The 21,684-nt window shown below is 49.8% G+C and overlaps 1 protein-coding gene across 3 annotated transcripts in view; it reads right to left on the reverse strand.

Moving 5' to 3' along the window:
- The window catches only part of Csnk1d (casein kinase 1 delta), a 30,222-nt gene extending 14,655 nt beyond the window's left edge, over positions 1-15,567 (reverse strand). For 2 of the 3 annotated variants that reach the window (XM_055592096.1, XM_055592097.1), the window contains exons 1-2: positions 15,177-15,567; positions 6,823-6,933 (exon numbers count right to left, since the gene is read on the reverse strand). In XM_055592096.1, the coding sequence (XP_055448071.1) occupies positions 6,823-6,933; positions 15,177-15,252 (187 nt within the window). In that variant the 5' untranslated portion in view covers positions 15,253-15,567. Of the gene's footprint in view, positions 1-6,822; positions 6,934-13,086; positions 13,102-15,176 lie in introns of those variants that run through there. The other variant, XM_055592098.1, reaches the window with a different exon arrangement.
- Positions 15,568-21,684: the final 6,117 nt, after the last annotated feature.

Consider the following 21,684-nt stretch of genomic DNA (forward strand, 5'->3'; position numbering starts at 1 on the left):
TCGTGGTGAGTGATGCTTTCAGTTTTGTTCCCCTGCCCTCCTGACATAAAGTTGGAGTCTTCTGCTTCCTTTCAAGTGCTAGGATTACAGGGACATGCCACCATGCCTGCCCAGCTTGCTTTCAGTTTTTTCCTGTGAAATTATTCCTCACCCTAGATCATATTACCTTGTAAAGTGTCAAAGTACAATGTTGCATATAGAGACCTTGTCCTAATAGTAATCAAAAAAAGTGTTTAAGTACTGAAGTCACTTTTGCTTCTAGCAGTGATGAAAGTAAGAGACTCATTTCATCGCTGTACTAATAGCCAAGGAGAAGTAAGGTAAAACATGGACCCCAGGAAGAGGATACTGATGCCTGAAAGACCACCCACTACACGCCCAACTGTCACCATAAAAGACAAACCAAACACACCAACGTAACTTGACTTCAACCCAGAATCAGAGGAGGAAGATGTGCATGACAGAAATACCCAACACATGGTTAAGAGTGTCTTAACATTGGCATCCAAGTTACGAGACATGTAAGGCATGGAGAAATGGACCCACAAATTAGAACTGGTAGAGAAGGGCCTAAAAAGTTCTATTAACTTTTGCCAAGGAACTGTAATTCCAGCTACTCAGGGAACTGAGGCAAGAAGATGGCGGAGTTCAAGGCTCGTTAGGGCTACAGAGTGAGTTTGAGACCTGACTAGGTAACTTATTGAAGCTGTTTCAAAATAGAAACAAGACAGTGATGAGGCTGTAGGTCAAGTGGGAGTGGCTGCCTAGTCAGGGACTCAGATCAGAGCACAGCACTGGAAGAGAAGAAAGTTGTTAGTAATATAAATCAATTCCCTGTCAAAACGTTTCATACCCACACTCTCCTCTCTGTCTCTCTTCTCTCTCTCTCTCATGTGTGCCCAAACCTAACAAAGACTGAAAACTATAATGTCTAAGATGGAAAAACACCAGGCAGATTAAACATTGTAAAGACCAATAAACTCAAAAGTCAGCAATAGACGGTGAAGCAGACAAAAGTAAACAGGAGCCTCAGTGTACCGTACGGCAGGTTCAGCTCACGCCGTCATTGGAGATGGGAAAGTGAGGCGAGCAGGCAGACACCTGAAAACAAATGCAGGCTCAGTTCAATGAAGCCAGGTGTAAGACTCATGGAGACCACCACATTAGTGTACGGCAAACTACTCATACAAGCGCCGTCCATCCCCCGCAGTCCTGCATAAAAGCGCCCTCTTGGAGAGGGCCAGGGTACCAGGTGAGGCCCACATCTATACAAACCACCAAGAGCCTGGGTCACAGTCCTAGGTAGATGCAATCTTCTTTGGAGAAAACCACAGCTTCATTCACAGCAGTGGCACGGACTCAGCAACCCTCATTCCCTCTCCAATGTGTATTAAGGCATCCCTGTCACTTGTTTGCCAGTCCTAACTGTCTTAAGGTTGGCCAGGAGGCATGACTTTTTATGTGTTCCCACATCCTCCCAACATGTTCTGTCACTGAGGGAGAAAGGACACTTTCTTTCATTTCACACGTTCCAAGTTCCTGCCTGAGTTCTGGAACTGGCCACTGCAAGTTATCTGGGCACCTCTGAGTGGAAAGCTTGGGGCCAGGCCCGTCTGTGTCCAGACCCACACCACTTTATCCCCAACAAGCCGAGACACCTCCAGTGAACTGCTGCTCTTCTCCAGGAGCACTGCTAATCACCCTGTTCTCTAAGCCACCAGACAAGATCTAAATAGGTTCAAATCAGAGGAAATCCCTGCACCGAGAAGGGGAAATGAACACAAAGTCTCAGCCCTCTACAAGAAGCTGTTTGCAACGGATACCTGCTGGGAAAGGCCGTTCTCTCCAAGGTAGCATCACTGGTATTCACTCTCCAATACAGGCACATGTCCAGAATATTGGCCAACAACAACAAAAAGATTCCTACTTCCCCCTTACTTGTGCTTTTTTTGTTAGTTTTCATCTCACTTCCCTTTTTAAGTTTTTCCTGCATTTTTGTTCTTTGAGAGACAGAGAAAAAGAATATGAAGTTGGGTTGGTAGGGAAGTGGGAAGGATCTGGGAGGAGTTGGGAAAAGAAAAACAATATGATTAAATATATTTCTGGGGGAAAAAAGGTTGCCAGGGGGTATGGAGAGAGCTGGCGAGCTGGCTCAGCAGCTAAGAGCACTTGGTTGCTTTTGCGGAAGATATAGGTTTATACAGTGCGTTCCAGGACAGCAGGGCTACAGACAGATGGGGAGGAGGGGGTGTTTCGTTATGTTTTGACTGGAATTTCACAACATTAAAAGCAACTATGAGAGAACTAACACTGACCCTTCCTTTATGTCCTCCAACAAAGCCTTTTAACTTTCTGCATAGATTACCTGTCTCAGAATTTACTCCCAATTTGCTACTACAATTTTTTTTTTTTTTTTTTTTTTTTTTTTTTGTCTTTTGATATAGGGTTTCTCTGTGTAACAGCCCTGGCTGTCCTAGAACTTGACCAGGCTGGCATCAAACTTAGAGCCTGACTATAAACGCTGTTTTTAAAGTTACATTTTGTGATATTTAAGGTGTATACTACCATAAATGACATTTTGCAACTAGTTCTGTTGACGAATTAAACTGGCCTTATTTTAAATGTTTATTTAATCTGTGTGTGTACATGTTTGTGTCAGAAGACATCCTTCTAGGGATTTGTTTGAGGCAGAGTCTCTGTTTCTGCTGCTGGCCTGTGGGCCTCTGGGTGATTCTCCTGTTTCAGCTTCCATGTTATATGGAAGTGCTAGGATTGCAGAGACATACTACACCCTGACTGCTCTTTAACCAACTGGGCTATCTCCCCAGCCCCATTGATGGCGTTCTGATATTAAGCTAACTAAACTCTTCATTTCTTCTGTTTACTCTAGGAGATTCTAGCATATGCAAACAAGTTCCAGGAATATTGTCAAAAGGCTTCAAAGTGCATATAGCACGACTGTATTATATAACAGCAAATTGCTGTTTAGGAGGAAGGCTGCTTCCTGACATAGCTCTTGCTGGAGGAATAGGTGATGGATGGCAGCATCTTCCTTTTCAATGGGATAACGGTGTTATTATTCCATGGCGTTGGAGACACAATAAAAATCACTGCAAGGATGCCTGAGCTCACAGCCCCCTGCTGAGGAGATGCAGAGTGTCACTTGTGGGCACTTTACCGCCAGCACACTGCCAGTAAGTACCTAGAGGGGCACTAAAAAGAAAGTGACCATAAAACTAATTACAAGGTTACTGGGAATGCAGGATGAAGAGCCTTCCAGCTGTGGGTTCAGTGCTACCCTGAAGCCAGATTATCTCAAATCTAGAGAAATCTAGAAAAATCCAGAATCCAAAGTAGACCCTTGCCTGGAAAGCGCTCGATGGTTTAAAGAAAAGCCCAAGTACTGTCTGTGTGATGACTTGGGAATGAACTGCCCACTGTTGCTCACGACTGTGGACACGGGTGCTTTACGGGGTCTAAGATGCAAAGAAGTAACGGGGTCCAGACCCCAGGAGACGCAGGTACTGCCAAGCGTTCTCCACTGTGATTTAACAAAAGTACTTCACTGTAAATGTGGGTACTCAGAATTAATTCAAATAGAAAAATTCATTACATTTCCAGCAGTTGAGTTTTAAAGATTAAACCTTTCAAATATTTCTAAGTAATGTTATTTAGATTCTGAAAACCAAGTTTCTTGTGGGAAAACAAGAAAGAAAAACAGCAAGGCTGGGGCTGTAGTCCGGTGGTAGAGCACTTACCTAGCACGGGCAAGGCCCTAACTTCATCCTAGCACCCAAAACAAGGCCCAATGGAGAGAGAGCCTGCAGGGAGACTAGACAGGCATGTGTCTTCACAGGGGAGCACTGGGGACTTCTCAAGGGAGTGAGGGGCCACAGGCCTCTTTTACTCCAATACCTAAGACACCTATTTGCTACAAGTTCTCTAGTGGCGTCCAATAGTTCATGACCAACTACGTGCTCCAACAGACACAGTGTCCTACAACGTTAACCCGAACACTCAGGAGGCAGGGCAGGAAGACTGTGAATTTGAAATCTTGACAAAAAGACTAAAGACAGAAGACAAACACTGCCAGCCACAGTGGGGTTTATCAGAGCACTTGGGAGCCAGAGGAGGAAAGATTATCAGCCTGGTCTACAGAGTGAGCCCAGCCCGCGCAATACAGACCTGGGCCAAAAGATTCAAATGATAGACAGAAAGGATGAAATCCAAAAACCCAAAAGAGAAAAACCTCATGCTGCAGCCAGCCCTCAGCTCTACACTTTCCTTTTTTGCACAGCCAGAACCAATGTAAACAAGATCAGGACAACCAAAGAAGTGCTTGTTCCTTTCAGAAGGGAGCAAGGCAGTCCATATTCACCTACCCACAAACATGACAGATGCCAGGGGGAAAGCCTTGTGGTTTCCGAGCAAAGTGTATCCCCCATGCTGCATCTGCAACTGCCAAATCTGTGCATTCTTTCCCTGGGTACAAAAAATTTCCTATAACAGAGAGCTGGAGGGCTATGGTAAGCAAGCCACAGGAGTAAAAACCTACCCAAAGCCTGAGAAACAACACTGAAAGGCCAAGAAAGGGGAACACACATTTCTGAATCTTGTCTGAATCTGGTGAAGGGATACGGGCAAATGATTAAGGACCAACACAGGAAGTAATGCTACCCACCAGCAGGTGCCGGCTCCTTCCAGGACATCTCTAATCATGATGACCAAGGAGGGCAAGTGACATCCAGATGCTCCATACAAGAACAGCAACCACAGCAAACGGCAGCGACGCTGGAGCTACAGACCGGGGCGGACCACTTTCTCCTTTCTGATCACTGTAGGCTGCCTCTCCCCTTAGGCCCTCTAAGGTAGCACATTCTCAGACCTACAAGCCTTAATACATTAAGCTTAAATGTTGAAAACTCCTTATGTCATTTTGTTCTACTCTACTTGCTACAAAGCTATCCGGCCAGTCCCTAATGTTCCTAAGAAGGCTGTCCCCCTGAGGATAGCGCCGAAGGGTCAGTGTGCACAATTAGGTCTCTGTTGACCTCTCTTTGGGACAATAAAATAAGATAAAAATAAAACTCACCAAAATTGAATAGGATAAAACTAACAGAAGAAAAAGAGCCGGGGGGGGGGGGGGGGGCGCAGATGACACATATGGACACAGAGACACAGAAATCTCATAAAAACACAACACTAGAAACCGTAAAACATCTGAAAAGCTCTGAAAGGAAAAGGAAAAGAATGCCCAAACAAAGCACTCTGAGATAGGAACCTCCAAAGGGGACTGCGCTCACTTTGTGACGGCTATCAACTGCCGGCATGGGGTTTCTCCTTGAGAGTGGATTACATACCACTGATGCTCTGTGGGAGAAAACTAAGTTTTATCGCTTCGTGACAGCTTCTGGTTCAGGGATGGTCACTTGTGTCTATTTGCCCTCTTAGGGCTGAGTTGGCCCCAGGCCGCTTTTCTGTGCATTTGCATGCGCACCAGCCCTGCTATGTGTAGAAGGCAAATGGGCACGCCAGCAGGGCTCTCATCTACCCATGGCCAGGACAGGATACAATGAATGAAGTTTCTTTAGAAACTCAGTTATGTTGTGTAAATATGATTTTCTTCTAATCCCAAGTGTGGGATATGGGACTGCCTCAGTTTATCCACAGCTGAGAACTGCCTCGTGCAGGAGTATGGTCTTTGCCAGCTGGACCTAATTCTGAGAACCCTGACAGGCATAATATGAGAGCCCAGAGGGAGACTGCGCAGAGGCCTGGGGAACCCAATGGAAAGGACGCTTCCAGGAAGACTGCCCGCTGCGTTTGCTGCTTACCTGGACGGCTGGAGATCCTGACGACTGAGACCGGCACTGCCCCAGAGAGAACCTACCCAGGCGGAAGTAGTAAACAAGCCTACGTCCCCAATCCTAACATTTCTCGCCTAGGTAGGGTTGGGGGTTGGAAGGGAGGCAGAGGTCTAAGGAACCCCAAATAAAGAAGAGTTTAAAAGCAGCACCTATAAATGGACCCTAAGATAGACACACAGCAGCACATAGCTACTGCCTTAGATATTTTGTTCTAGAAATGTTGGTTTCTAGTAGAGGCACAATTAAACTGCTTCTGTTGAGGGAGGGCAACAAAACTTTTCTTGCTGATGCCAATAAAGGCTGTCAAGGGAGAGGCTCTGACTACATAGCACCACGGAGGCCTATGCTAAGAGACTCCACAGAGCATGAAGGACGGCCATTTTTCAGATACAAAACCTGTCACAAGCAAGCTCCTATGCTAGGAGATGGGTGGCTTCATGGTCTTGAAAGCCTCAAATAAGAGGCTCTGCTACATGAGGCACACTATTCAGAAAGCCCAGAATTCTAGAAATGAGACTGGCTCACCACTAGCTTCGGCACTCCAAGGCCTTGCAGTGACATTTGACAGAACTGAGAACAGTGATTCAGCTGGGAGAGAAGTCATGATCAAAACTCCTTTCTAAGAGAAAACTGGAGCTTTAGGTTTCGTGGGACTACTGTCAAATTCTAAGGAAAGCATGTGACCCGGAATAGGCCAACTGGCAGGAAGCACCATGGTGCAACACACAGCACCACCGGTGGCACGTCCCCCATAAAGAACAGGTTCATTTCTAAACTTAAAACCAGATTTCAAAGACACTACCATCTAGTGGGAAGCTAGTTTCTTAAGCAAAATATGATAAAATTATGCTTCTTTTTCCTGGGTGAGGTCCTCTGTACTTGTAAGCCAGACTATGGGTAGATACTTTATCCACAGTTCTCAGCTGTGGATAAACTTAACCCCAGGGAATCTTACCTCCTCCCTGCATCATTTTGTAGATCTTGCTCTCAATGTGGAGCTGAGGATGTTTGGTTTTAACACATTCTAGCTTGATGGCAACTTCTTCACCTGCAGCAATGTCCGTGCCTTGGCAAAGAGAGAAAATGACATACATTATGTCTACCACATAACCCAAAGCTTGTTGTAGAAAGGACAAGAGCTATTATATCAAATATCACCTTTACACCTTTCTGAGGCAGGAACAGCACTGGGGATGGAATCCAGCGCCCTTGTACACGCTGAGCCAAAACCCTGCAAACTGAACCACACCCTGGCCCTTACAGCACTAAGTTTCCTGAGACAAAACAAATGATGGATGCTCTTCACTGCCTATTAAGAGATGGTACTGCTGGCTGGCCAGCACAGAAAGCTATCTTTATTCAAATAGTAGGAGAATCTATTCGACATGCCACCTTCCATTTTTACTTGTACCCACCGCACCCACAGGACAGTCACCAGAGTTGCAGGCCCCATTCTTTCTACCCACTCAGGGCACACCACGACCCAGTACTAGGAGGCTTCTCTGTGAAGGCTTGATAAACCGTCTGGAGTGTGCCTGAGTCTCCCAGGAAGAGGAGAGCTGGGTTTTACCCTGTTCTCCCTCCTCCAAATTTCAGGCCTCACGGGCTTGACATTCACCCATACATCTCAACAGTTTCTTATGAGCAGTTCTCAAACGGACCCAAACCCCTCATGGCTGCAGGAGTCATCTCCAAACAAAGTACTGAAGGTCTAGCAAATATCCTCTACCAAGCCAAGGGATACGGCCCCCAATCCCTTTGTAGATCAGGCTGGCCTTGAACTCGGGGCTCTGCCTACCTGTCTCTCAAATGCTAGGGTTAAACGCAGGCACCACCCTCACCCCCTTGGAGACAAAGACTAGACTGGACTCTCTTCTTAAGCCCTGGCCAGTTCTGCCTCTGCAATATAAACAGGACAGTTTTTGTTATTTTGTGACAAACACTATGATGACTAGTGCCTAGGAGTTTGGAGGCAAAAAGACAGTTTTAGTATGTATAAATGTCCCTTCCACGCTTTACTCCAAACACTGCTTCCACATAAGTGTTCCGCAGTTTTCCTGGCCCAAGCTGCTTGGGACTCCCTCTGCCTCCACACATCCAGGAGCCTAATGAAAACAGCCTAACGTACAAGGCCCTCCTCCCCGACAGGCTGCTTCTAAGCAGAAAGCAATTCCTTAGTTCTGGAACTTGGTTATTTGAAAAAATTTAACATGGCTTTCCATAGAGTCCAATACAACCACACATGACAAGGGTCTGTGCTGGGTAGACGAGCTGTGGACTGGGCAGCCTGGCTAGCTCTTGGTGACTCAATTTCTCTTGTTAACCAAGAGGGGAGGGATCTGCAAGAGTTTCATGGGGAGCCAAGGAAACAAACGGTTAATGAGTCACTCAGTTCCATGGAAGGTGGAGCAAGGCCCATAAGGACAGTATAATGTCAACAAACTGTCTAGTGCCACCCAAGAAACACACACACAAGTCATCCTGGTCTGTTAGCTGGCTGTTCCCTGAACATCTGGGCCCAAAGCCAATATCCAATGCTGCAAATCCCTAGGAATAATGGGATCCAATCATTGCCACTGGCCAGTCTAGGCTTAATAACTTTACTTACTATTCCACAAAAACTCTTTGGCATACTGGTAATAAATAAGAGGCAGTGTGTCTTTCTCTTCCTCCCAAAGGAGAAGAGCAGCCTATCCCTTTACACAAGAACTGAGTTCATCTAGAATGTACGTGCGGATGAAAAATGACCTCTAAGTTCCTTTAAGGAACTAGACTCTGGGCTGAACTTTGCCAGCCAGGAGGAATGGTGACTCACTTCACCAGTTACGTCAGAGATTCCCTGCATCCCAAGCAGTAGTCTCTGGGACATCATACCACCCTTGCCAGCTGGCAGGTCCACAGGGACGAGACAGGCTAGGGCCAACCAGCCTACTGGATCAGGACCTTCAGGAAGGTGGAGAATACTGCTAGCTTTACTCTTCTGTGGCCACTATAGCTCATACCTTGATAGTCACCCCTGCAATACTCTCAGCCTTGGGATCAAATGACCACCAACAACTTTAGAACATAACATGAATTACTACACCCTTTCTTTTCTTTCTTCTCTTTTGGTTTGTTTGTTTCAAGACAGAGTTTCTCTTGTGTAGCTCTGGATGTCCTGGAACTTGTTGTATAAACTAGACTGTCCTCGAACTCAAAGATCTACCCGCCTCTGCTTCCAAAGTGCTGGGATTAAAGGTGTGAGGCACCACTCCCTGGCTGAATTACATCTTTTCATAGAGCCAAAATGCCACGGACTGTGTCAAGAGCCTGCAGGACCGAAAGAGAGCTGCACTCAGTCTGATCATCAGCAGAACAGCTGGACACAGGACATGCAGACATGAGGGCAGCACAAGGCTGAATCCAGAAACTTCCTCACTTGTGTAGAAAGACTAAGCGGCTCCAGGTTCTGTTGGTGTTACAGGTGCCAATGCAGACTCCCTAGTTTGTAGCCCTGGAATTTTGTCTATCACCAGAGCAGGCTGCATCTCTGAGGCCCACTAGCATGTAGTCAGGCCAGACCTTCCACTGCCACTGGGTCAAATACAGGAAGACTTAGGAATTCTGGTAGAGATTTAGCACTACTAGAAAGACTGAAATTCACAGGAGCTGGAGAGGTGGCTTAGAGGTTAAGAGCACTGGCTGCTTCTCCAGAGGTCCTGAGTTCAATTCCCAGCAACCACATGGTGGCTCGAAAAACCTGAAATTCACAATACCTGGTTCTCTACTATTCATAAGCCTGATAAATGCAACCAGAAGGGGCACTAGTACCTAAAAGAAGCTACTGTAATCAGGGGTTCAGATGCAACACAAAAATATTTATTCGGGGGGGGGGGCAGAATTTAATCAAATAGCTCAGTGGCTCTAAGGGTGCTTCCTGCCAAGCTTGATAAAGTGAGTTCAATCCCTAGAACCCAAATCATGAAGGGAGACAATCAACACCTACAAACTAGTCCTCCTGACTTCTACATATGCCTACACTATCCACACTCACACAAAAACTTAATAAAAACTTAAAACAAAAACCCCAAAATATTTACTCAATGTTTGTGTTACCCCAAAAGCCACAATATCTGTTAGACAATCCTACATGGCTGAAGCTCAGGCTCCCTTGCTAGGCAAGGGGCTGAACTGTGTTTAGATATACAAAAATGTTAGCTGATGACTCAGAGCCATCTGTAACTCCAGTTCCAGGGGACAGGACACAAAATAATTTTTAAAAAGAAAACAAAGCTATGTCCCTGAAGTTGAGCAGTCCATAAAGGTTATATGAAGCTGACCCAGCATGTCACTCTGCCTAGGGACAGGAAGGGAACAGTGAATGACAAGCCCAGGTGCTGGTCACGCCCATCAGGATTTATCTTGTCTGGGCTGGAGAGATGGCCCAGCAGTTAAGAGCATGGGCTGCTTTTCCAGAAGACCTATGTTTATTTCCCAGTGTCCACAGGGCAGCCAACAACTGTCTTGTAACTCTAGTCAGGGGATCGGACATTCTTCTCAGGCTTCCTCAGGCCCGGCATGCACGTGAACACAGACATGCAGACATGTGAGCAGGCACAGCAAGCAATGTAAAAACACATCTTAAAAAAACAAAACAAACAAACAAAAAAACCACACAAACCAAAAAAAACAAAAAGCCAGGCAGTGGTGGTACATGTCTTTAATACCAGCAATCCAGAAGCAGAGGCAAGTGGATCTTTGTGAGTTCGAGGCCAGTGTGGTCTACAGAGTGAGTCCAGGACAGTCAGGGCTGTTACACAGGAAAACCTGTCTCAACAAACGAGAGAGAGATTTATTCCACGTAGTCACCTTGGGCAGAAAAACAAAGAGGAATCCAGTGACTCCTGAACCCCTGGCCGCTTGGGTACTGACTTGAGGCTCAACGGCGCCCTAGTTTGTTATTATCCTCAGACCTTTTGAGAATGCTTGGCTCGGGTTGGACCCTCCTGGAACTTCAAACACTGGGCAAAAAGTAGGCCTATTAAGCAGACCTGAGGTGGTTCTCACCATTATTGCCTCAGCTTCAGATCTGTCCTGCAGTCATATAGGCTGTCAAAACTGTATGAAATCTTTCTGGACATCAATTTTCTTTTCTGGTATGTCAGCCGTGACTTTCCTCCAACACAGGTAAATATAAGTCTGTGATGTCTGGCTCAGTGGATAACACACTTGCTGCCCAAGCATGAGGCCCGAGTCTGGATGCCCAGCACTGTGTACACGTCAGGCAGCTGCGGCACACCCTTGTTAGCCCCCACGTTCAGGAGGCCCAGACTGGATTTCTGGAGCCAAACTGTACAGTTCTGGTTCCAAGTGAGAGAGAGCCTGCCTCAATATATAAAGTAGAGAGGGCTATATCAGCTTCTGGCCTCCACATGTATGCGTACCCTAAGTACACATGCACACATGTAAACACACGTATGCACGCATACCACAAACACACCATTTTTTTTAAAGACATCTTTCCCGTTGAAGGTCACAGTGACATTGAAAGTACCACTCTCATGGCTCAGCAGTATTCAGAAGCCCTTCAACATTGTGAGGAGAAAAATCAGATGAAAATCTTACTAAGATTTAGCCACCAAAGGAGGCTTAAACACATCTTAAAAGCTGACTGCACTGTCCATCAAGAGAAGCTGGAATGGGACAGACAAAGAACAAATTTATACAGGGGGCAGGAACCTCCATGTTAGCAGTCACAGCCTCAGACTTTACTACTGCTTGCTTCCAGAGAAGAGGGTGAGAGCAGCCGCCAGAGCAGAGGGAATGCTGGCTGCCGCGCAAGCACCGGGTACTTTGTAGCCTGGGCCTGTACTGTTGAACTGAACGGACCCTGGCTTTCCACACAACACGGGGCGACCTCGACCCCAGCCTAGCCCACCCTACAGGCTCTTCCCTAAGACAGCCATGCCCCTTCCTGGCTGGGAACAAGTCGACCTCCCAGGGTAGGCTGTTTAAAAATGTTATCTGGTAGGGACAGGCGAGCGGCTCAGCAGCTGGAGCACTGGCTGCACACTAACAGTCTCTAACTCCAGTTCCAGGGGCTCCCACACCCCCTTTTGGCCTCTAAGAGCACTGCATCCACACAGTATGCAGATAAAGCACTCACATAAAATCCCAAAAGAAACGGAAGTTACTGAGTGGCACAGAACCGGCAAAAGCAAAAAGGCTTTCTACTGCTTTCCATACCTCGAAACATCAGTTCCAGACCCACACATGCAGGGGAGAGGCTAGGGCAGAGAGGCTGCTGAAGTCAGCAAAAAGCATCCCGTCCGGGGTCATCTACAGTTTTGCAGGCAGGGGCATTCCACATCTGGCTGGCTTAGACAGACGAATACTGAGGCTGGGCATCCTAAAACCTGGGCAACCAGGAAGAAGGCCTGTAATGCAGGTTCCTGAAGAGGTCATTCTGGAGAAGGCTGAGTAACAACTGGGCAGCCACTACAGACTTCCCTCCTGCACAGCAGGCCACCATGGAAGCCAGCTTTAATGACCACAAACAGTGTTATATATTTCTATGTAAAAGCGTCTCAGGAAGAAATCTAAAAACCTGAGTGATAGGCTTAAAACAGGAACAACTCCACTGGAAGAAGAAAGCGTTTTATGAGGAACACAGAAGTGGAACAGCTGGGAATGTTCTCAAATACACTTGCACTAGAATGCACGGTCACACAAATTTTAAGATGAGGCTCCTCAAACTATGGGTAAATGAACCATCCCATCACAGACAGGTTGGCTTTCTCCAAGCCTTCCTCCAGACCTGTCTTTCTAGCCTACATCACTCTAACCCACCCACTTCATTTTCAGTTTCCCAAGGGGGTAGAGCTTGGAAGAACAGTAAAGAGGGCTGAGGGCCAAGAGAGACAGGAAAAGCTTGGCAGTGCTTAACCCCACACAAAAGGCAGACTGTGGGCCTAGCATGGTTGGAAAGCACATAGATTTCTTGAGTTCAAGGAAAGCCAGGGCTACAGAGTGAAATCCTGTCTTAAACAACAGAAACCCTGCACACCAAGACAGACAGGTAAGCTGGGGCCTCTAACCCTAGGATCCCTGTGTCCACTTGGAACACAACAGAAGAGTCATCAAAACAGAACTTTCTGAAAAGGTTAGCTCATGTGATCAAATGCTGTGCCCAGTCCTCAGTCCAAGCCAGCCAGATGTGAAAGTGCCAGCACCCACATACCTGTAGAAGACCCTGGGCAGGATGTGTGTGCTGGTTCAAGACTGTCTTTCAGCCCTCTGTCCTTTCCCTGATGCACCACTGCTCTAAGGAGCTGATGGTTTTCCTTTCTTGTTCTGTTTTTCTGAGGCTGCAGGAAGCAGGCGGGGCAGAAGGGTGTGACTAGGAGTGGAGCACCAGGCAGACCCTGCTCTCTCCTGGAGGAAGGTTCCCATCTCCGCATCACATGTGACCACCACATCGCAATCTGCTTGTCAGAGTCAATCTTCACAAAGTACAAAACCTTTTGGCAAAATCTCAGGGAATGGAAAGTTTCAAAATACCTATTTTCTGATGCCCACGAAAGGGTGGCTAATGGATTGGTTTTCAGTATAGCTCCTATATCCTGAGGTTAAACTTCTGCCAAAATCTATTGTTCTATAAATAAGCCAAACAGCTCCAATTTTTCCAGCACTTTTGACTCCCAAACTCTGCCGAGAAGGCATCTGGCTGAATATGTGGTTATAAATACTTAAATAAGAAAACCCTAATATCTCTAAAGCGTATTACTCATCAGACCACCCTGGCAATAAGTACAGGTTCAAAGGCATCGCTGTGGCATTTAGCAGACTTATCCCTCATGTTAGCCAGGCACTGTAAATACTTATAACTACCCAAACAGGCCAGTTTTTTACCCCGCACTGGCAGCTCTCGGGCCCTGGGAGTTGGAGCGGGAAGTTCTTGAACTTGGGAAGCCTGAAAGGCAAGGCCCAAAGCACTGCTTCCTACTGACTCTCCATCACAGGTACCACAGCCGAAGATGAGTCCAAGTCGGGCTACTGCTCACCAGAGCATGTTTACCACTAAAAGGATGCTCACAGCAGACGCTCAGGGCTCAAGTACAGGGGTGTCGGAGTAACTTATAATTCCACTAAGAAATGCAGGGGGAAATTTTTATTTTAAAATTCTCAACTTGCGGGTTTAAGCAAACCTTTAATTACACGTATGTATACATGCATAGCCTTTCACTGTTAAGTCTGACATAACCCAGGATGGTCCAATCCCAAGCCTAGGATTCTCAGGTCTACCCCGAGAGAGTTCTGAGACTCAAGTCAGAGAACTTTCACACTACTCTCTCCCCCCTCTTCCGCCAACACCTCAACACTGATTGTGCCTACACTAATCCAGACTTTCCAGGTGTCCCGCAGTTAACTCGGACACTCCACAGACACTGAAGAGCCAACCCAGCCAAGGCCCAAGGGGCCAGTAAACTGCTCTGGCTCCACGGGAACATTTTCAGTCCTGTTTTGGAGCCAGGTGGCAGCCGGGAGGGTACAGACGATCCCTTCAGAGGGTCAGCTACCTGGAGATGCCATTGTGACAAGGGGCGGGCCCCAGGAACCCTCAGAGAAGAGCCCGTCACGTCCCCATTTCTGGCTGGGACACTCCCCACCTCCACACTACATTCGGACTGTTCGGACGTTTCTTCCACACATGGAAACGACCAGGACCAACCCTCCGCGGAGCGGAGCGTGGCCTTTGTTTACTGTGCTGACCTTAGGTGGGGAAGGATGCTGACGCCGGGCCCCGCCGCCCAGGCCCTGCCCCCTCCGAGCCCCACCCCCGGCCCGCCGCCCTCGCCCGCCCCGCTTTCCCCTCCCCCGCCCCGCCGACCCCGGGACGGGCGGCCGCGAAACCCCCCGCCCAGGACGCTGTCCTTTTCCCACGCCCTCTGACACCTCACCTCTCCCCGAGGCCCGCTGGCCGTCACCCACCCTCCGCCCCCAGGCCCCGTTCCTCATCTCCCGGGTCCCCCGACCGCTCCCAACACGACCCGCGCTCTGCCCCACGGTCCTGCGGTCCCCAAGGCCAGCTGTCCTCCTCCCTCGGTCCCCAACCCTTCCCCGCACCCCACCCCGCCGCGCCCAGCCCCCCGGCCGCGCTCACTCGGCGGCCGTTGGTGCTGTCTGGCCTGCCGGCGGGCCCGGGCCCTCGGACGGCGGGGATGCGGAGCAGCCGAGCGTCCACCACGGCCCCGCGCAGGCCTGGGCCTGCCGGGGACCCCGCCCGCCGCCCCGCAAGGCTCCCGGGTGCTCCAGGGCGCCGGGCCTCACCGAGATAGATGTCTCCGAAGGAGCCGCTGCCGATCTTGCGGCCCAGCCGGTACCTGTTCCCGACCCTCAGCTCCATGGCAGCGGTGCGGCTCGCTACTGTCCGCCCGGCCGCTTCCTGGGTCTGCGCTCCGGGAGGCGGCGCCGCTGCTGCCGCTATTGCGGGTCCGGTCCGACTCCGCCCCCCTCACGGCCCCGCTTTCACCATCGCTTTCCGGTCGCCCCGTCGCTCTCAGCGCCTCAATACGGGGCGGATGGGACAGTCCGAGCGCCGCCGCCGCTGCTCCGGCCCCTGCCGGCCCCGCTCGCCCTCTCCCCGCCGCGGATGGACTCGGATCTTCCGGGCCTAAATCCCCCTTCAGCTGCCTAAAGGAGCCGCCGCCATCGCGCTGTGACGTCACTTCCCCTAGCAACCCACAGGGGCGGGGCCACAGCGCTTGGGGCGGGGTTTGTCTACTTGATAGATTGCGCAGTCGCACCCAGGCCTGTTTCTCTGTCCCAGTAGCCACCGCTCCGGCAGGACGGCTACACCTGGTCTGTTTGAGCTTTCCGTTTGTCCCCGACAGAAATTTGAGGAAGCTAAGCCGTGCGTGGTACGGGATGCCTGTAGTCCCAGCCCTTGGGAGGGCGAGTCAGGAAGATCATGAGTTCAGGACCAGCCTGGGCTACGGAGATCCTTCCTCCAGACACACCACATTTACCAAGATAACTTGGAAGCCAAACAGCAGTTCCTTTTGTAAATCCCGGGAAATGCCCTAAAGTGCTGCCCTTTACAGACGGGAACAGGGCAGAGTGGGATCCAGGCACATCAAAGGTGGGAAAAAACGTGGTCTTCCTGATACCCACGGTGGGCAGGAAGGTACATACTGATGAATTCACTGAGGGTGTAGAAGGTAGGTCCCAGGCCCTGGGCTCTCCAGTGCCGTCTTCCTGGAGACCAAGTCAACATTTTTATCGGGTCAGTATTGGATCTCGGTGTTCTTCCTGTCAAGTACAAACATGAATTCTGAAGTCCAGGCTGACAGCCAGCCTCCAAGACTGGCTGTCCGTTCTGACCACTGGGGGGTCTTTGGAGGAGCCAGCACTCAGGAGGCGCACCTAACCAGGAGGGGCAGCCTTCCAGGTAGATGTTTCTCTAGGCCCAACCCCACTCAGCTAGAAACAGAGCCACTGATCAGTTTAGAGCTTGTGCCTGCGCAGCTGGCACCCTTAGCGCTGTGCACGGCTGTAGAGCTGCACCTCACCCCAGCACCCCCTGCCTCGTGGCCAGGAGAGCAGTCCAGCAAGCCCTGCAGGAGCACATGAGCTCCCTCTCTTCTAGTCTCTCCTGACTCCAGTACGTTTTGGTGGTGCTGCATGTGGCTGGAGATAAGACAGCAGAAGGCAAACTGAACCCAGAAGCCACTGAGAGGCAGAGCTTCTCAGCCCAGAGTCAGAGCCAGACTTGACCAAATGAATAACAATAATCTTACTGACAACCCACTTAGAATCTTTCTTCTTTTCAATACAGGGTTTCTCTGTGTAGCCTTGGCTGTCCTAGACTTGCTTGGTAGACCAAGCTGGCCTCACAGAGATCCACCTGTCTCTGCCTCCCTGAGTGCTGAGGTCACAGGGGTGTGCCACCATGCCTGGCTTATTTATAATCTTTCTGTTGATGAACAACACCCAACTTCCCCATCAGAGAAGCCCAGATGCTGAAATGTGAACAGGACAGGCCTAGTTGCTGGCCCAGCCTCTCAACAACCTTGGTCCTGATCTTGGCTGGGTGGTCCTCCCTATGGAGGCATCTGCTCTGTCTGGAATAGGATCTGAGGGTGTGAGCAGCTGTGTGCCTAGGGTTCTGCATGCCTTTCCTACCTGTTGTTTTAATCAGGACAGTGAAATGATAAAGTAACCAGTTCTTGCTGTGTTTTACTTACTTGGTGGTCAAAAGGAGGCAACTCATGGACGAGGCCCCAAGCAGGATCTTCAAACACACTCTTGTTTTTGAAGGTCATTTGCAAGTGGCCTGTGTTGGGGTTCTTGGCTTCTTATCAAAGTACCATGCTACAGGAAATGTCTGCCAAAGCCATAGCCACCCCCTGGGCATGCCAGGCGTTGCAGAGGCTGAGCTCCTGCCAGCTGTTCGCCACCTGCGCCTCTGAAGCTCAGGTTCTTTCTGTGCTCACACCCCACCTTCTCAATGTTCTGCTACTAATTTGAACACTGTTGAGAGGGGCCAAGAGTCAGGCCTATATATCCTTCTACAGTGACAACGCCTATGCAAAGGCCTGCGCAGGTGCCTACGAACATGCTGTGTTCTGTTGGGAATCTCTGTTACTTCCCAGATCGTGGTGATCCTAAGTGATACCCACACTAGGTGTTCAATAAACATCAGCCTCACGATGAGCCCTGTGACCAGATGCCCAGCCCAGTGTGGAGCATAAGGTTAGGCCATCCCAAGGCAAGACAGCAAGGTACAAATACTGTCTCCAGGGCCTGGGGTGTCTGCTGTGGGGTCCTAGCTACCCCCTCTTAGCCTCACTTCCCAACAAGGCTGCTGAAATGGGCTCTCCCCTCAAAACATACATGGGCTCCCTAGGTGTGTTGTAGATTGGCAAACTGCCCAGCCAACGTCCATTTAACCGCAAAGAGAAGAGAAGCACAGTCTCCTCAGGAAGGTTTGAGTGGCCCTTGTTGGGGTTGAGGAGCTAGACATTTCCCAGCTGCCTCAGCAGAACTTGGGGCACAGATTCCACCATGGCCTTGCTGAGCACAGCCATACCCCAACCACTGGGCTCATTTCGAGGGTCGAGGGTCGTAGGTGTCTACAGCTTCCCCACCCCCGATGCTTGCAGCGCCATCCCCTTCCAGGCACATTCAAGACCGCTCGGCTTCAGCCCAGATCTCCCTAGCCTCCCAGGTACAGAGTGGGGGCCTTGTGAGGGGAGAGGCAGTCCAGCCTGTCCCTCACCCTGAACCCTCAGAAAAAGAAGCGAGAGAACAGTGAGCACACACCCTTCCTGCTGAGCCGCCTGTGTGTGCAAACCCTGGTTTAACAGTGTCACCTTCCGCGCAGCTCACTCACTTAAAGTTTGCAGGTCAGCCTCACCTGTTTCCTCAGAGGTGCACCGCCAGGCTTCGGAGCTTTTTATTTAAATTTCTCTTAGATGTCTTCACTCTACGTGTGAGTGTTTTGACTACAGGGGTATGTGTATCCTGTGGGTGGTGGAAATAAAATGCAGCTCTGGCAAGAGCAACAAGTGCTCTTAGCCCCTGAGCCATTGTGTCTCCTCAGATTTCACCTCTTTAAGGTCCCCATGAAGAAGCCCAAAGGTCACTCACTCAGGAGTAAACAGAGAGGCAAGGCTTGGCTCTGGGGGCTCAGAATTTACATTTCCTTTGTGGCCATCAGAACTCATGGTGATGACCCGAAGAGTAGAGTCTCTTGTCCACCCAGTCTCCTATGCTGGCCCTTCTCGACGAGTGGTAGCTACATACCCCATCTCCAGAATCAAGGGGGTGCTGTAGAGCCATGTGTGTGTGTGTGTGTGTGTGTGTGTGTGTGTGTGTGTGTGTGTGTGCGTGTTCTAGGAAAGACGTGTGAAGGCCTGACTTGGGTTGGACACAAAGTGCGAGATGCTCTGGGAGTTCCTTCACAGCTATTTCTCATGTCGTCCCACTCTTCCTGACCACTTGACTATTCTATTCAACAGGCTGCTCTGGCTTCTAGAAGTTTCTGCTCATGTCAGCTTTCCTGGCCTCCTTATAGCCAATATAGTTTGCTAAGAGATCATAGATCATAGCTGGCAGTTAGCCAGCTCTTTTTTTTTTTTTTTTTTTTTTTTTACATCAGAGCATAGGTCATAGATCACTGGATAGCCCCAAACTGTCACTTTGGAGGCAGTTAGGAGGGAATTGGGCCACTCACACAAATTGTGTCCACTTCTGGCTTCCCCTGGGCTAGCTCGTGGGGCTCTTGGGGTCACTGACAGGGTTTTGTATTTGGGGAGAAGGACATCAGTTCAGCTTGTACCGGCTGGCTTCCCTGATGAGCACCAAAGGTCAAAGGTCAAGGATGCCCTCTTGCAGATGTACTGTACACAAGAGAGCTGATGCACTTTGCCCAAGGTGCCACTCATTTGTCATTGCTGGTGGGGTGGGGGAAGATGGATAAACCAGCTCACACAAGAACAGAAACTGCCAGCTTGACTAAAGATCTGGGACCTCATGACAGCATCCTGCAACACAGGGCAAGCGCTGGCTGCAGGCCTCATCTTCTGGTAGTGTCCAGGGTGCATGGTTTTGTTAGAGTTCTCTAGGGGAACAGGAGTGATAGAATAATTAGTAGACATGGAATTCAGTATATATAATACATATAATAATATATATGGGATTTATTAGAATGGTTTACAGGCTGTGGTTCAGCTAGGCCAACAGTGGCTGTCTACCAACAGAAGGTCCTGCTGTCAGTCCATGAGGCTGGATGTCTCAGCTGGTCTTCAGTTTACGTTGGAATCCCAAAGAATAGGCTGCAACACCACTGAAGGGATGGACTTGCCAGCCAGAATGAGAGCAGGCAAAGAGCAGAAACTTCCTTCTTTCCTGTCCTTTATCTAGGCTGCCAGGAGGGTGACCCAGACCCAAGGTGGATCTTCCACGTAAAGACCTGGCTTAAAAGTGGATCCTTCCACTTCAAATGATTTAATTAAGAGGAAAAACTCCTGAGGCTGGAGAGATGGCTCAGTGGTTAAGAGTCCAGAGTTCTGCTCCTCCAGAGAACCTGAGTTCAAGTCCCAGCAACCACATCCATACTGGGATCAGATGCCCTCTTCTGGCATGCAGGTGTACATGCTGGTAGAGTGCTCATATACATATATAAAATCTTTAAAAAAGAAAAAAAAAATCCCTCACAGGTGTACCCAGGCACTTGGGTTTTAGTTCATTTCAGATGTGATCGAGTGGAGAGCCAAGAATAGGCTCACAATGACTTTGGTGGTCCTTAGGTCTGAAGAATGAGGAGAAGGTTGGCCTGGAGGAGAACAGCCCTGTGAGGGATCCAGTGGAAACCGGGCGTTACTGCGTGAGTTTCCGGTGGGCACATGCACACAGTGCTGAAGATAACTCCAGGAAGTTCTGGGCTTGTCATACTCAGGTGAGAGAGACCTGTAAAAGCTGAGAAGAGCAGTGCTTTGGGTTCTCAGGTCTGTGCCAGTCCAGAGGACTGATCAACCAGAAGTGGGAACCCTTTTCCCACACTAGAGAGAAAGAAAGTAGGTTTGTGCCCCCACCTCCCTTAACAGCCCTATGGGGGCAAGGCCTGACCGAGGCCAGGACAATGAAATGCTCAGGGCTGCCTTGCGGAAAGCACCAAACAAGTGGCTCACTAAGCTAGAGTGAATAAAAGTGGGAAGACAGCTGTTTGTGCGTGATTCGAGGAAGCTTGCTCACGGCCACCCACCTGGGACCTGGGAGATGAGCTGGACCCTCGGTGCATCCCCTGGCTGGGCGTGCACTGCCCTGAATCCTCTCAGCAGCTTAGGAATGGAAACCCTGAGCTCCACACACAGAAGTGAAAGCTCAGTGTTGAGAGACAGCTCTAACCAAGCCACGACTCAAGCGGAGCCTCCTGCTCCTGATCCCTGACCTGACACAGTTCCTGTTGACCATCACTCAGATACACGGGGGGGGGGGGTGCCTTGCAGCAGCTCTGACCCAGGGAAGCCTCTCTGGAGCTGGCTGTGTAGCTGTGGGTTTCTCTTGCCTAGCACCCTTCCTCCGAATCCTTTCCTATCCTGATTCCTAGGCCTTCCTACAAGTGCTGTCCCTTGTAAGCCCCTCTCATGGCCCCGACACCATTGCAGCTGCCGGTGGAGGAGCAGGCAATGGAGGATGCCTGCCGAGCCTGAAGGAAATCACAGTATCTCCAGGGACTCCCTCCCTACTCAGGCAGTGCCCCAGTCCCTGTTACTGTGCTATCTGCAAGGCTATGAGGGTCATGCCTGTCTTTGGCCTGAGGTCTGGCTCTTTTCTGTGGGCAGGAAGGCAGCTGGTACGCCGCTGTGTCTAGGCACCAGGCAGACCAGCGTGAGAGCCAAGGCACCTTGTCAAGTGAGCTCAGACATGCCTGCCCGCCCGCTATCCCTGCTTATCTGCATCTCGCTGCTGCGGGGCACTGGCTGGGCACTGAGTCACCGGCCCAGTTTCCCTTGGTTCCTGAGGTGAGCACCCAGTGAGCTGGCAGCCATAGGAACACCCTCAGAACTCAGTGGGTAGCACGAGGCCCACCACCCCAACAGGCTTGGGTCCCAGTGGAGCAATCCATGAAGGGATGGGTGCTTCAGCCTGTGACGTCAGTGCTCCCCGAAAGGCAGGACACACACAACTCAGCTGGCAGATAAGCAAGCCTAGCTCTGTCCAAGCCTGAGCGTGCTCGCCGGCCGTCAAAGAAAGGGTGCCGTGGTGCTAAGGGGGTTCTGGGTTAAGTCAGGGTAAGATTTGTGAACTCTCACTGGGGGCTCACAAGACCTGG

This window comes from Psammomys obesus, unplaced genomic scaffold (assembly GCF_907164565.1).
Source record: "Psammomys obesus unplaced genomic scaffold, mPsaObe1.curated_primary_1811, whole genome shotgun sequence".
In the NCBI taxonomy this organism is placed as follows: Eukaryota; Metazoa; Chordata; class Mammalia; order Rodentia; family Muridae; genus Psammomys; species Psammomys obesus.